This window comes from Chelonia mydas, chromosome 1 (assembly GCF_015237465.2).
Source record: "Chelonia mydas isolate rCheMyd1 chromosome 1, rCheMyd1.pri.v2, whole genome shotgun sequence".
Taxonomy (NCBI): domain Eukaryota; kingdom Metazoa; phylum Chordata; order Testudines; family Cheloniidae; genus Chelonia; species Chelonia mydas.
This window is the reverse complement of record NC_057849.1, coordinates 1239306-1255722: the sequence shown is the minus strand read 5'-3', so window position 1 is coordinate 1255722 and position 16417 is coordinate 1239306. Positions and strand designations below refer to the sequence as shown.

The window sequence follows — 16417 nt, the reverse complement described above, 5'->3', positions numbered from 1 at the left end:
GAAGGGCAACAGAAATGATGAGGGGCGTGGAACAGCTTCATATGAGGAGAGATTAATAAGACTGGGACTTTTTAGCTTAGAAAAGAGACGACTAAAGGGGGGATATGACAGAGGTCTATCAAATCTTGAGAGCTGTGAAGAAAGTGCTATTGACACCTTCTCATAACACACGAACTAGGCGTCTCCTGGTAGAATTAGTCGACAGCAAATTTCAAACAAACAAAGGGAAGTATTTCTTCACAGTCAACCTGTGGAACTCTTTGCCACAGGATGTTGTGAAGGCCAGAACTATAACATAGTTCCAATAAGAACTAGATAAATTCATGGAAGATAGGTCAATCAAAAGCTATTATCCAGGATGGGCAGGGATGGTGTCCCTAGCCTCTGTTTGCTAGAATCTGGGAGTGGGCAACAGGGGATGGATCACTTGATGATGACCTGTTCAGTTCATTCCGTCTGTGTCACCGGGCACTGGCCATTGTCAGAAGATAGGATATTGGGCTAGATGGACCATTGGTCTGACCCAGTATGGCCATTCTGATGTTCTTATAGAGACCCAAGATGTATCTGCCCACCCCACCCCCCTGCTACAAAGAACTAGACCCCACTCCCCTCCCAGAGCTGAGATAGAACCCAGGAGTCCTGCTGGGGTCTCTCTCTCTCTGCAGAGTTAGTAACAACGTAAGAATATACAGTAATATTTTAAACCTAACCAGTGTCCCTTAAGTGACTTGGCACAAGATGTCAGAACGTGTTAGTATCAGAGCTGAGAGGGTCTAATATTTATTCAAGTTTCTTTCTTTTATGTCAGAATTAGATACATTGCTCCTGTCAGCTAATTGCTAAGTTATTGGCAAAGAAACCAGAGTTGTGAAGACCCTAAGTAGCCCTTGGAATCACAGTTAATGTTGCCTCCCCTACCAAAATGAGAAACGGCTCCCTTGTAGCTGTGGTGAGGGGAGGGAGGTGGAAATGATCCAGCAAATTACAGGGGGAGGAGAAGGGAGGAGTAAGCGACAGGGGCAGGGCCTTGAGGCAAAGAGGCAGAGCAGGGGAGGAGCCCTGGCAGAAGAGGTGGGGCAAGGGGTGTGAAACCAGCAATGAGAGATGTGGCAACCCACTGAATTGTACATAGACATATTCCCCAGTTTGTCATGCTGACACAGCACAGTAAGGACAGGAAAGGATTTAATGTCTTTTTAATTGTGTGGTATGTGATTCAGGGAAGAGGGCCCAGCACCATGTCACCTGCCAGCTCAGCATGGAGCTCGGTCTGAAAGCCAGAGCACCAGGAGAAAACTTCACATCCCTATATGAGTAAGTAGCCAGAGTAGCCTGTCCTGGATCTGTTTGGTCCTCACCCCATAGATGATGGGGTGTAGCATGGGGATCACAAGCAGGTACACATTGGAAATGAGAATGTGGAAATACAGGGCCACATTATGGACAAACCGGTGCGTGAGGGAGGAGAAGATAACTGGGATGTAAGAGGCTAAAATGACAAAGAGGTGGGAGCCATACGTCCCAAAAGTCTTGAGCTGGGCATCCTTTGTGGGGAGGCTGAAGATGGCCCTGAGAATATAGATATAGGACATGGTGATAAAAAACACATCCAGAGTGGTCACTAAGAATGCCACAGAGAGGCTGTAGTAACTACTGATGCGAACATCAGCACAGGCCAGCTTCACCATGGCCATGCCATCACAGTATGTGTGGGGGATGATGCTGGTTCTGCAATATGGCCACCACCTCGCCAGGAAGGGAGTGGGCAGTACGATCATGCAGCCACGCAACACCACGGCCAGGCCAATCGTGGTCACCATGGGGTTTGTCAGGATGGTGGAATGTCTCAGGGCATTGCAGATGGCCATGTAGCGAACAAGACAGGACCAGATTGCTGATGGCCAGCATGTAGAGGAAATAGTATATGGGCCCATGGAGGCTCAGCTCCCTCTTCACAATGAACAGGATGGTGAAGTTTGCCAAGATAGCTATGGCGTACATGGTGCAGAAGGGGTTGGAAATCCAGACACGAGCAGTCTCTAAGCCAGGAATGCCCAGCAGGATGAAGGGGGAGGGGTTGGTGATGTCGGTTGTGTTGGAACCTGACATGGAGTAGTGTCCAACTCTGAACAGTGTCTCCTGCGTGTACCATACTTTCCCCTGACTTCCTGTATGTGCCCAGGGTCTAGGGTGATGGTCACAGATTATTGCTGCTTCTCTCGCTCTGCTTCCAGCACTGACCTGCTCCCTGGCATGGTTCTCAGACCCCTGTGGCTCTGGCTGCAGCTCCCTCAGCCTGGTCCCCTGCTCGGTCCCTGTGGCCCAGGCAGTCCCAGCTCACAGGGAGGACGGGGCCAGAACTTCCTTTTATTTCTTTTAAACCTGCTGCCCATTAATTTCATTTGGTGGCCCCTAGTTCTTCTATTATGGGAACAAGTAAATAACTTTTCCTTATTCACTTTCTCCACATCACTCATGACCCATTCCAAAACCCTAATCGTTTTAGTTGCCCTTCTCTGAACCTTTTCTAATGCCAGTACATCTTTTTTGAGATGAGGGGACCACATCTGTATGCAGTATTCAAGAAGTGGGTGTACCATGGATTTATATAGGGTCAATAAGATATTCTCCTTCTTATTCTCTATCCCTTTTTTAATGATTCCTAACATCCCGTTTGCTTTTTTGACTGCCGCTGCACTCTGCGTGGACGTCTTCAGAGAACTATCCACAATGACTCCAAGATCTTTCTCCTGATTAGTTGTAGCTAAATTAGCCCCCATCATATTGTATGTATAGTTGGGGTTATTTTTCCAATGTGCATTACTTGTACTTTACATTTATCCACATTACATTTCATTTGCCATTTTGTTGCCCAATCACTTAGTTTTGTGAGATCTTTTTGAAGTTTTTGAAGTTCTTCACAGTCTGCTTTGGTCTTGACTATCTTAAGCAGTTTAGTATCATCTGTGAACTTTGCCACCTGACTGTTTACCCCTTTCTCCAGATCATTTATGAATAAGTTGAATAGGATTGGTCCTAGGACTGACCCTTGGGGAACACCACTAGTTACCCCTCTCCAGTCTGAAAATTTACCATTTATTCCTACTCTTTGTTCCCTGTCTTTTAACCAGTTCTCAGTCCATGAAAGGATCTTCCCTCTTATCCCATGACAACTTAATTTACGTAAGAGCCTTTGGTGAGGGACCTTGTCAAAGTCTTTCTGGAAATCTAAGTACGCTATGTCCACTGCATCCCCCTTGTCCACATGTTTGTTGACCCCCCTCAAAGAACTCTAATAGATTAGTAAGACATGATCTCCCTGTACAGAAACCATGTTGACTTTTACCCAACAATTTATGTTCTTTTATGTGTCTGACCATTTTATTCTTTACTATTGTTTCAACTAATTTGCCTGGTACTGACATTAGACTTACCGGTCTGTAATTGCCAGGGTCACCTCTAGAGCCCTTCTTAAATATTGGTGTTACATTAGCTATCTTCCAGTCATTGGGTACAGTAGCTGATTTAAAGGACAGGTTACAAACCATAGTTAGTAGTTCCGCAATTTCACATTTCAGTTCTTTCAAAACTCTTGTGTGAATGCCATCTGGTCCCGGTGACTTGTTACTGTTAAATTTCTCAATTAATTCCAAAACGTCCTCTAACAGATACTGAGATTAGCTCAGCTCTGGGAAGGCTCAATTAAAAGTGACTTGCCCCAGCACCCAACTGCACAACCCCAATGGGACCTGAACCCCAGAGAAATCTGCCTTACACTCTATAAAATTTTATACAGTATATGTTCATATGGTTTTCCCTCTTTCTTGAAGTAAAGAGAGATATATACAGGCTATTTGCCCCCCACCCCCCCTAGGGAACCGTTACTTACACTGGGTTTATTAATAAACAACAGTGATTTTATTAAGTATTAAAGGTAGGATTTAAGTGATCATAACAGGTAACAGACAGAACAAAATAAGTTACTAAGCAAAATAAAACAAACACGCAAGGCTAATCTTAATACACTAAGAAACTTGTTGCATGTTATATCTCACCCTCAGAGATGTTCCAGTAAGCTTCTTTCACAGACTCGACTCATTTTTAGTCTGGGCCAAATCCCTCCCCCAGTTCAGTCTCTGTTATTTCCAGCAGATATCTTAGGAAGTAAGATGGGGTATCCTCCCTTCTTGTCCTGCTTCACACCCTTATATAGATTTGGGAAAAGGCTGGAATTGTTTGTCTCTTTGTTTAAACTCTCCCCCCAACTTGTGAAAAAATATCAAATCCAAGGTGGATTCCAGTATCAGGTGACAGACACAGGCCTTCACAGCACGCCTTCTCTTGCACAGGCATCGCACAGACTTATAGGAAAACAAACCCATTCACAGCCAATTGTTTCTTGCTTAAGAGTCATCAAGTTCCTGAATTACCATTAACGGCCCTCATATGCGTCATATTCTTAACTTTAAATATAAGCATGATACATGCACATAAATAGGATGAATACATTCAGTAGATTATAACTTTTCCAGTGATACCTTAGAAGAGGTATTTCGCATAAAGCATATTCCCGTTATGTCATATTCATATTCAAAACCCCCGTAACACAGCGACTCCCTGCTTCTTCTGTTCAGGGGAGCACTTTCCAAGAGAGACTCAAACCTTCTCCCTAACCCCAAAAGGTTATGCTTGTTCAGGAAACATTTCCTTCAGGGAAGCCCGGCTGGGTCACTCCTGGAACTAGAGCACTCAGGGAAACACTGAGGGCAGAGAAACCAAATTTGGGTGAAGAGAACATCTTGTGGACACCTCCCTGCCCAGCTGCACTTACCTTCCATTCACAGTCCCCTAGCAACCATGTAGCATCCATGTTGCAACTTCAAGTTTCCTGTCACGGTTGGACACCCACCAGGCAGTTGTGTTTGGGTCCCACACACAGGTCCCACGTGCTTTTGAGTCTCAGCACCGTTCAGGCCCTGTCTTTGACTTTGAGTTTCTAGGCCCACTCTCAGGGTGCAGCTTCTGTTCTAGAGCCTCACTCTGGGAGCAGAGAGCTTTGTGCCAAGACCCAGAGACTAGTTTTGGCCTGGCTTCCCCAGATTCTCCAATTGCTTCAGCGCACCCATCCCAGTACTCCCCTTTGGGCACACTCTGTTTCCAATTTCTCTCTATTGGGTCACAAGATTGTTAAAGCGAACAAACTCAGGCCTTGCAAAAGGAATTGCTAAAACAATTCCTCTACTTTAGACAGCACAAGAGATACCCAGATCCAGGTAAATACAACATGACACCTGCATGCCATTCCCTGCCTCTGTGTCCTCACCGCCCTGGAGCATTCTTTGGGATTTGGACAGAGCCCTCTATGGTATCCAGGGTCCACCTCCTGGAGCTCACAGCTTCTCCTCCAGTTGGAGTCTGTCTCTCAGCTGCAGCCCTAACCCTGAAACCAAAGAGCTCCCTCTGCCACCCTTGTGCCACTCTCCTGCCCCAGCTTCCTCTGACTCATCCAATCTCTGTGTGTTTAAAGGGCTGGACCAATCCACCCCCCCCTCTCCCCCCCGTTTACTCAGACAGTCCAGTTTTTGGCTCATGTGTCAGGGTGCCATTTAGGGTTACCAGGTACCCAGTTTTCAACCAGAAAGTTAGGTCAGAAAGGGAAACTGGCAGTGTCCAGTTACTGCGTGGTGGAGGGAGATGGAAGGTCATTAAGTCATGCCCCCCCCTACTCATCGGGGGCTGCTTCCTACCAGCCGACAGGCTGTTTGTCAGGCTGCAGCAGCTCCTTTGCCACCCTTGGAGCAGAGGCGGCACAGCTGGGGTGGGGAGGAAGCTGGAGATGATCTAGAGAGTGACGGGGGAAGGCAGGAGAGGAGCGATCACCAGGAGTGTGACCTTGGGGAAAAGGGGGCAGAAGTGGGTGGAGTCTTGAGATGAGATGTGCAGCAGGGATATACTCCTTGGAGGAAGGAGTCGGGCAGCATCTCAGGGGTCCAGTTAACAGAAATTGGAAAGGTGGTATCCCTATGAGTTAATGAACTGTACATAGATTGATTCTGCAGTTCGGCACACTGACACAGCACAATAAGGTCAGGAAAGGGCTTAATGTCACTTTCACTCTCTCGTAAGTGATTCAGGGAAGAGGGATCAGCCCAATGTCACCAATCAGCTCTGCATGGGACTCAGTCTGAGAGCCAGGGCACCAGGAGAAATCTTTCATCCCTTCATATCCTCCTAACCAGCCGGAGGAGCCTGTCCTGGATCTGTCTGGTCCTCACCCCGTAGATGATGGGGTTTAGCATGGCAGGCACCAGAAGGTACATGTTGGCCATGAGAACATGGAACTGCAGGGGCACATTGTTGCCAAACCGGTGCGTGAGGAAGGAGAAGAGAACTGGAATATAAAAGGCTAAGATAACACAGAGGTGGGAGACGCAGGTCCCAAAAGTCTTGACCCGGGCTTCCTTTGTGGGGAGTCTGAAGATGGCCCTGAGGATCTGGGTATAGGACAAGGCAATAAAAAACACATCCAAAGCAGTCACCAAGAAGGCCAGAAGGAGGCCATAGTAACTACTGACAAGGATGTCAGCACAGACCAGCTTCAGCACGGCCATGTATTCACAGTATGAGTGGGGGATGATGTTGGCTCTGCAATAAGGCCACTGCCTCGCAAGGAAGGGAAAGGGCAATATGACCATGCCGGCACGCAGCACCACGGCCAGGCTGATCTTGGCCACCAAAGAGTTAGTCAGGATGGTGGAATGTCTCAGAGGATCACAGATGGCCACGTAACGATCAAAAGCCATGGCCACAAAGATCCCAGACTCCATCGCTAAGAAGCAGTGAATGAAGTACATCTGGGTGAGGCAGGCACTGAAGTGGATTTCCCTGGAATTGAACCAGAAGATACTCAGAGTTTTGGGCACAGTGGACGTAGACAGGATCAGGTCGCTGACAGCCAGCATGCAGAGGAAATAGTACATGGGCACATGGAGGCTTGGCTCCGTCTTCACAATGACCAGGATGGTGAGGTTCCCCAACATGGCTGTGGCGTACATGGTGCAGAAGGGGATGGAGATCCAGACATGGGCTGCCTCCAGGCCAGGAATGCCCAGCAGGATGAAGGTCGAGGGGTTGGTGAAGTCGGTTGTGTTGGAATCTGACATGGAGTAGGGGAGAAGGTGTCCAACTCTGAGGCAGAACGGTGTCTCCTGCATGTACCTGACATTCCCCTGACTCCCTGTATGTGCCCAGGCTCTAGGGTGATGGTCCCAATACAAATGCCTGGATGGAGAGACAATGTGAATATGAGACACTACATGCACTACTGGGGGCTGTTGTCATGGGGGAAGCAGATTGGTCACTCTTCACACACTGAAAAATGACGTTTTCCTTATTCAGAGAAAGGAATTATGAACAACTGGCCCTACTAATGCCAACACCAGTTTGGAAACCACTGGCCTAGGTGAATGGGACTCACAAATCAATTGGCCATTGTATTTGGTGCTAGTAGCAGACCCGTTAGTTAAGTCTGTCTGAGACCTTCAATTAGAAGATGTCAATTTCAGTCGGTTATAAGTTTGCCAAACTTTAAGCCTTTGGACTGAGATTTCCCGTGCTGGGTGTCTGTGCTTCTGGCTGAATTGTTTTTTGAAAGTTTCAGGCATAACAGTTCAGCTGACTTCTGGAATGAAGCTAGGAGATACGATGACTTGTCCATGTTTAAAAATTCTTATAATTGGTTCAGAGAGGAGCCCGAGCACCTCCATGCTTTCCAGCAGATAAAAGTCAGATAACAGCCCTTTCCCCCTGTCATACCCATAAGCGTAGCCTAAAATTCTTCCTTACCTGTAAGGGGTTAAGAAGCTCAAATAACCTGGTTGGCACTGACCAAAGGAACCAATGGGGACAAAAGATACTTTCAGATCTGGGGGGAGCTTTGTTTTGGGTTCTTTGTTTCTGTGTTCATTCACTCTTGGGACTAAGAGGGACCGGACATCAATCCATGTCCTCCAAACCCTTCTGAACCAGTCTCTCGTGTTACAGAAATTGTAAGTACAGCCAGGCAAGGTGTATTTGTTTATCTTTGTTTTCTCAACTTGTGAATTTTCCCTTTGCAGGAGGGAGATTTATCCCTGTTTTGTTGTAACTTTGAAACTAAGGCTAACGGGGGTTCCTCTGTGTTATGTGCATATTTTGTTACCCTGTAAAGTTATCTTCCAACCTGATTTTACAGAGAGGATTTTCACCTTTTCTTTTTTTTAATAAAATTCTTCTTTTAAGAACTGATTGGATTTTTTTCAGCATCTAAAGATCCAGGGATTTGGGTCTGTGTTCACTTTGTAACCAATTGGTTAGAATATTATTTTCAAGTCTCCCCAGAAAAGGGGGTTTAAGGGTTTGGGGGGATATTTTGGGGGAACAGGAACTCCACGTGGTCCTTTCCCTGATTCTTTGTCTAAATCATTTGGTGGTGGAAGCATGCTGTTCAAGGACAAGGTGGAGTTTGTGCCTTGGGAAAGTTTTTAACCTAAGCTGGTAAAAATAAACTTAGGGGGTCTTGCATGCAGGTCCCCACATCTGTACCCCAGAGTTCAGAGTGGGGAAGGAACACCCTCCTTCCCCCGTTAACAGCCAAAGCCCTGAAATGCAAGAGGGGGAGGTGACAGTCTCTGTGCATTAACACACAGCTGCCTCCTGAGGTTTTTAGTCAGTTCTTTCTCCAAGGGCAGTTTTGCCTCAGTGAGGCTTGAGAAGAAGTACAGGCCACAGCCTCAGAATTTGGCCTTGTATTGTTCATCTACTGACACCTTTCATCCTGAAGGATCCCCGTGCCACTGAAATGCAGCCACCTCGGGGCTGGAGGCCATCAGCTGGGGCAGGGGGAACTGCAAAGAGGGCCCTGGGATCTTTATTGACTGTGCATAGCTGAAAGGACCATAGACCTTGTCAAGGTTCCTCCTCCACTCTGAACTCTAGGGTACAGATGTGGGGACCTGCATGAAAACCTCCTAAGCTTACTTTTACCAGCATAGGTTAAAACTTCCCCAAGGTACAAATTAATTTTACCCTTTGCCCTTGGAATTTCCATTGCCACCACCAAACTTTAACTGGGTTTACTGGGAAACGTAGTTTGGACACATCTTTCCCCCCAAATTCCTCCCAACCCTTGCACCCCACTTCCTGGGGAAGGTTTGGTAAAAATCCTCACCAATCTGCATAGGTGACCACAGACCCAAACCCTTGGATCTGAGAACAATGAAAAAGCATTCAGTTTTCTTACAAGTAGACTTTTAATAGAAGTAAAGGAATCATCTCTGTAAAATCAGGATGGTGAATACCTTACAGGGTAATTAGATTCAACACATAGAGAATCCCTCTAGGCAAAACCTTAAGTTACAAAAAAGACACACAGGCAGGGATAGTCATTCTATTCAGCACAGTTCTTTTCTCAGCCATTTAAAGAAATCATAATCTAACACATACCTAGCTAGATTACTTACTAAAAGTTCGAAGACTCCATTCCTGTTCTGTCCCCGGCAAAAGCAGCATACAGACAGACACAGACCCTTTGTTTCTCTCCCTCCTCCCAGCTTTTGAAAGTATCTTGTCTCCTCATTGGTCATTTTGGTCAGATGCCAGCGAGGTTACCTTTAGCTTCTTAACCCTTTACAGGTGAGAGGATTTTTCCTCTGGCCAGGAGGGATTTTAAAGGGGTTTACCCTTCCCTTTCTATTTATGACAATAGCTGAAAGGACCATAGACCTATTCTGTATCCCATTATGCACACATCATACTGGGTTTGTCTAGCAGCAAGGGACAGGTACCTGTGAATCCTGAGATGGAAGAGTCTTCCCTGGGAATCCCCCTCAGGTAGCCGTGCCCCACACCTCTCTCACCCCAGCATCTGCAGCAGCAGCCCACACTGAGAGCCAACACAGGGCTGAGCACCGTTTATAATAGAGCTCTGTGCAATCCCGGGGGGAAAACTCTGCGTCTAGGGGAGAAGGGGCGTCTGAATGCAGACAGGATGGAGACTGAAGACACTCTAGCCAATGTCTTTCTTTCCATGCTTGTGCTTCTCTGTTCTTTATCCAGCTTTGGGAGTAAACAGTAATTAAGGGATGTTCCCAAAGGGAGATGAGAACTCTTGGGCTCTGTGCTGAGTCACAGAGGTATTGGATGCTCTGTGTATTTGTGTATATTTAAAAATTATAGTTGATTAGTAAGAAAACAAGTTCTCCATAGGGCCTGAAACCCTGTAAATGCCCAGGATGGCTGGGTAAATAGTAGACAGACAGATCTGGAGAAAGATGGCTGAGGGGAGACATGAACACTTTCTGCAGGCACACGGGGCTGTTGCTAAGGGATCAGAGATCAGTAATTCTTATCAGTAACTATTACCATACTGTGTAGCACCTTTCACTGAAGGATCTTCAACACACCCAGGAAAGGAGAGTTCCTATCAACATCTCCCCATTATACAGATAGGTGAACTGAGACACAGGTCGAGGTGACTTGGCCAAAGTCATACAGAGACATGACCAATGGAGAGACAGGAATGCACGGAGACTGGAGTCTTCAGTTACGGGTGTGTATTTATTGTTGCAGGAGCTTAGCTACACCCTGCAGAAGTATATCTGTATCACTCGTTCCCCACCCACACATCCAAAGGAGTGAGCCCAGATGTTTGTTAGGCATTTCCCCTTTGTTGTAAGAATTAACCCTATCCCTACCCAGGTGGGCAGTTCTGGTCTTGGTCTTGGCCCAATAAACGTTCTCTAATTATCCTGCTAAATTCTCCGACCCATTTGGGTTTTCCTTTGTGTTATGCCTGTTGCCTTATAAGGGCTATTGAGCACTCAATCATTGCTGACAGGTAGCTTTGCACCTTCTGTGTGCATGCGTCATGGGACTTTCCATGCTCATTTCTTGATTCCTGCCAGACAGAGCACCTGCAAGATTGCGAGCTTCCATTGGCAGTTTACCAAAGAGAGCAGATATCTGATAGAATTAAACACCCACAATCTCTTTGATACTTTGCACTCCAAAGCACCCCATATTCACCATGGTGATGGAATTATGCTTTGAAACATTCTAAATGCCTTGATCTGCTAAACTTTGATATCTCAAAAAGAAAAGGAGTACTTGTGGCACCTTAGAGACTAGCCAATTTATTTGAGCATAAGCTTTTGTGAACTACAGCTCACTTCATTGGATGCATACTGTGGAAAGTACATAAGAACTTTTTATACACACAAAGCATGAAAAAATGGGTGTTTACCACTACAAATGGTTTTCTCTTCCCCCACCCCACTCTCCTGCTGGTAATAGCTTATCTAAAGTGATCACTCTCCTTACATTACCATACATACCATACGAATACAGACTAACATGGCTGTTACTCTGAAATTGATAGCTCACTGGGCTATATATGCTATCATTGTATGTGAAGCTTCCAATGTGTGAGGCTGGAAACACCCAAAACCAGCACTCCAGGTAAAGCAATGGGAGTAGCCAGACAGACTTGAAGGGACCTCGAGAGGTTATCAAGGCCACTCCCCTGCACTCATGGCAGGACCAGAAGCATTGAGAACAGCCCTAACATGCTCTTAAAAATCTCCAGTGATCGAGATTTCACAACGTCCCTGACAGGAAGTTATTTCCTAATGCCCAACCTAAACCTCCCTTTCTGCAATTTCAGCCCATTGCTTCTGGTCCTATAATCAGAGGTTAAGGAGAGCAATTTTTCTCCCTCCTCCTTGTCACAACGTTTTAGGTATTTGAAAACTGTGATCATGCCCCCTCTCAGCCTTCTCTTTTCCAGACTAAACAAACCCAATTTTTTCAATCTTCCCTCACAGGTCATGTTTTCTAGACCTTCCATCATTTTTCTTGCTCTTCTCTGGACTCTCTCCAATTTGTCCACATCTTTCCGGAAATGTGGTGCAAAAAACTGGACACAAGACTCCAGCTGAGGTCTAATCAATGCAGAGTAGAGCAGAAGAATTACTTTTTGTGTCTTCAATACAACACTCCTGTTAATGCAGGGGTCCCCAACGCGGTGCCCGCAGGCACCATAACACCTGCCGGGGCATTTTTGTGCCCCCGCAGGAAACCCCGCTGCCAAAATGCCTCCGAGAAGCATTTCAGCTGCGACGCTTCTTGATGTTGCCGCTTTTCGGCTGTGGCATTTTGGCGGCGGGGTGCCTGGCACCCTCCACAGTCTTCTGTGGTTGGGGACCACTGTGTTAATGCATCCCAGAATGATGTTTGCTTTTTTTGCAACAGTGTTACACTCTGGACTCACATTTAGCTTGTGGTCCACTATGACACCCAGATCCCTTTCCACAATACTCCTTCCTCGGCATTTGTTTCCCATTTTGGATTTGTGCAACTGATTGTTCCTACCTAAATGGATTACTTTGGCATTTGTCCTTATTGAATTTAATCCTATTTACCTCAGACCATTTCTCCAATTTGTCCAGATCATTTCTATTTTCCTCCTATCCCCCAAAGCACTTGCAAACCCTCCCAGCTGGGTATCATCCACAAACTTTATACATTTACTCTCTATGCCATGATCTAAATCGTTGATGAAGACATTGAAAAGAACTCTCCTTACAATGTGTATGATAATCAAGTCAAGTTGTGGGCGGGGGGGGTGAGAAAACCTGGATATGTGCTGGAAATGGCCCAACTTGATTATCATACACATTGTAAGGAGAGTGATCACTTTAGATAAGATATTACCAGCAGGAGAGTGGGGTGGGAGGAGGTATTTTTTCATGCTTTGTGTGTATATAAAAAGATCTTCTACACTTTCCACAGTATGCATCCGATGAAGTGAGCTGTAGCTCACGAAAGCTTATGCTCAAATAAATTGGTTAGTCTCTAAGGTGCCACAAGTACTCCTCTTCTTTTTGCAAATACAGACTAACACGGCTGTTACTCTGAAACCTCTCAAGAAGTTTGGGCGTCGAGCCCTCCAGGACCCAATGCCACCCAGGAGAGGGGAAGGGGAGCCCTCAAGGTCAGGGAGGCTCTGGGTAAAGGGAGTGGGAGTGAGAACTCTGATCCTTTCAATAGCCAATTCCACCGGGGTGGTGTATAATCCAGGAAAGTTCTCCCAATAGCTGGACCATTCCCACGCTTCCATTTGTTAGGCAAAGCTTAACTCGGATGATTTAGTTGGGGTTGGTCCTGCTTTGAGAAAGGGGTTGGACTAGATGACCCCCTGAGGTCTCTTCCAACCCTAATCTTTTCTGGTTCTCTGCACTGTACCCTGGCTTCCCAGAGAATATCACATCATATTCAAGGTCTTGGTCCTTATCTTCAAGGTACTCAATAGACTGGGGAATCAGAGACCCTAAAGTTCCATCAACTGCACTTCTCTGGAACAATGGGGCTCTCGACAGCCAGGGTAAAGATCGCCTGGGCTGGACACAGAACTTGGGGGCCAGTGCAAGGCTGCCCCAGGAACTCAATGAGCTCAATCACTTAACAAGGAGAAGGTTATGGAGTGATGTGATTTCATTCTATCAACACTTATAACGGGGAACAAAAATCTGATAAAAGAGGGCTCTTAAAACTAGTGGGCAAAGATCTAACAAGAGTCAGTGGCTGGGTGTTGGTCATAGACAAATTGAGAAAAGAGAAAAAGTGGAAATTTTTAACACAGGGTAATTGACCATTAGAAGAGTTTAACGAGGGTCAGGGTATGTCTCCATCACTAACAACATCTCAGTCATGATGGGATTTTTTTCTCAAAGCTCTGCTCTAGTTCAAACAGGAATTAATCCAGGGCAGGCCTATGGCCTGTGCAATGCAGGAGGTCAGAGAAGATTCCTTCCTGTCCATAGAATCTACAAATCTATTGAGCATCCAGTACAGGGATAACATTCTGTAGGCCTCAGTCCTGGGCCCTGTCGCACCGTGGGGGCCACATTCTGGGTCTGGGCAGCTTGAAAGAAATATGGAAAATTCACAACTCAGTGACACTTGCTACTGAATGCCGCTGGTAGCAAATAAACCAGACTCCTGTGATTCCCTGTGCACCCCTCCTTCTCTCTCTATAACACTCCAAGCATCCTTCAGTGCATGAACCAAACCATTGTGTGTATGGTGCTTTGTATCTCTAATTCCAGGTGCACTGACTTTGAGCTGTACTCTGGTATGTGACTGGAGAATTGAGTGGGTGCAATCTTCTGCTCCAACCCCACCGGCCTGAGCACTGAAGGCTTCTGTGAACTCCCCACAGTCGCAGGTTCGGCTCATTAGCTTCAGCTCTAGCTAAGGGGACTATTGGCAGCTTAGTAAAACTGAGTGAGTATTTTTGGTTGGCAGCTCCCATACCGAAAGGAAGGAGAAAAGTCAAACTAACAGGCCGCAGGGGCACTGGGGAGGGTCCAATGCCTCTGGTCAGCCTGACTGACAGGGCAGGCGGCCAATGAGGGAGTCAGGAGGCTGGGGCTGCCTGGGCCAGAGGGACCGAGCTAAGGAGAGAGCAGGGGCCCGGGCTGAGCTGGGAGCAGAGCCAGAGGGTCAGAGAAGCAGCCCAGGGAGCAGGTCAGGGCTGGGAGCAGGGTCACTGCGGCTGGAGGGTCAGAGAAGCAGCCCCGGGAGGAGGTCAGGGCTGGGAGCAGGGTCACAGCGGCCGGAGGGTCAGAGAAGCCGCCCAGGGAGCAGGTCAGGGCTGGGAGCAGGGTCACAGCGGCCACAGGGTCAGAGAAGCAGCCCAGGGAGCAGGTCAGGGCTGGGAGCAGGGTCACAGTGGCCGGAGGGTCAGAGAAGCAGCCCAGGGAGCAGGTCAGGGCTGGGAGCAGGGTCACAGTGGCCGGAGGGTCAGAGAAGCAGCCCTGGGAGCAGGTCAGGGCTGGGAGCAGGGTCACAGCAGCCGGAGCCCGAGAAGCAGCCCAGGGAGCAGGTCAGGGCTGGGAGCAGGGTCACAGTAGCCGGAGCCCGAGAAGCAGCCCAGGGAGCAGGTCAGGGCTGGGAGCAGGGTCACAGCGGCCGGAGGGTCAGAGAAGCAGCCCAGGGAGCAGGTCAGGGCTGGGAGCAGGGTCACAGCAGCCACAGGGTCAGAGAAGCAGCCCAGGGAGCAGGTCAGGGCTGGGAGCAGGGTCACAGCGGCCGGAGGGTCAGAGAAGCCGCCCAGGGAGCAGGTCAGGGCTGGGAGCAGGGTCACAGCGGCCGGAGGGTCAGAGAAGCAGCCCCGGGAGGAGGTCAGGGCTGGGAGCAGGGTCACAGCGGCCGGAGGGTCAGAGAAGCAGCCCAGGGAGCAGGTCAGGGCTGGGAGCAGGGTCACAGCAGCCGGAGCCCGAGAAGCAGCCCAGGGAGCAGGTCAGGGCTGGGAGCAGGGTCACAGCAGCCGGAGGGTCAGAGAAGCAGCCCCGGGAGCAGGTCAGGGCTGGGAGCAGGGTCACAGCGGCCGGAGGGTCAGAGAAGCCGCCCAGGGAGCAGGTCAGGGCTGGGAGCAGGGTCACAGCGGCCGGAGGGTCAGAGAAGCCGCCCAGGGAGCAGGTCAGGGCTGGGAGCAGGGTCACAGCAGCCGGAGCCCGAGAAGCAGCCCAGGGAGCAGGTCAGGGCTGGGAGCAGGGTCACAGCGTCCGGAGGGTCAGAGAAGCAGCCCAGGGAGCAGGTCAGGGCTGGGAGCAGGGTCACAGCAGCCGGAGCCCGAGAAGCAGCCCAGGGAGCAGGTCAGGGCTGGGAGCAGGGTCACAGCAGCCGGAGGGTCAGAGAAGCAGCCCCGGGAGCAGGTCAGGGCTGGGAGCAGGGTCACAGCGGCCGGAGGGTCAGAGAAGCAGCCCCGGGAGCTGGAGGCTGGAGCCGTCCGAAGCCACGTACAGTGAGCAGCTGAGGAGAGCGAGGGGGGACCCTGGGCAGTGGGCCCAGCACAGGGAGATGCCCCACAGAAGGGGCCTTGCAGGCAATGCTGATGGGGGGGGCAATGCTGGGAAGAAGGGTCCTGTCACCTAGAGCACAAGGCATGTGGTCACTGCCGAAGCGAGTGTCTGACCCACGCGACCCCTGCAGCAAAGCCAGGGCCTGGTCAGGGACCTGGGAGAAGTGAGGAACAGGCTGTGAACTGCCCTGACATCCAGCCACGGCTGTCTGGGGTTGCCCCGTGCCACAGGGCGGGGTGACGGGCTTCCCTTTAACCTTTCCCATTTTATCCTTATTTTTTTAAATTGGTTGATGTTTAATCTCTTATATTTGCTTGAGCTACATGTAAAAATCCGTGGGTCAGAGAACTGTAGAGAGTGGAGAAAGCACCGCAGAATGGGGACCCCCTAGCCACTGTCCTAAGTGACCTCAACAAGACTGGGACATAGCCCTGTCCACACCAGTGCTTTTGTTAGTCAGGGGCTGGTTTTTCACACCCTTGACTGACAAAAGTTTTACCAACAAAAGTGCT

The 16417-nt window shown here is 48.6% G+C and overlaps 2 protein-coding genes across 2 annotated transcripts; both read right to left on the bottom strand.

The window, feature by feature from the left end:
* Positions 1–1301: 1301 nt before the first annotated feature.
* Positions 1302–1871, bottom strand: LOC102931653 (olfactory receptor 52R1). The gene has a single exon (XM_007072414.3). The coding sequence runs from the start codon at positions 1869–1871 to the stop codon at positions 1302–1304; it is 570 nt and encodes a 189-aa protein (XP_007072476.3).
* Positions 1872–6224: 4353 nt separating this feature from the next.
* LOC102930531 (olfactory receptor 52R1-like) lies at positions 6225–7166 on the bottom strand. The gene has a single exon (XM_027834575.2). The coding sequence runs from the start codon at positions 7164–7166 to the stop codon at positions 6225–6227; it is 942 nt and encodes a 313-aa protein (XP_027690376.2).
* Between the last annotated feature and the right edge of the window lie 9251 nt (positions 7167–16417).

What these genes read in the sequence shown, in the direction of transcription:
- LOC102931653 (XM_007072414.3), bottom strand. Translation starts at nt 1,871, where the DNA reads ATGGCCATCTGCAATGCCCTGAGACATTCCACCATCCTGACAAACCCC.
- LOC102930531 (XM_027834575.2), bottom strand. Translation starts at nt 7,166, where the DNA reads ATGTCAGATTCCAACACAACCGACTTCACCAACCCCTCGACCTTCATC.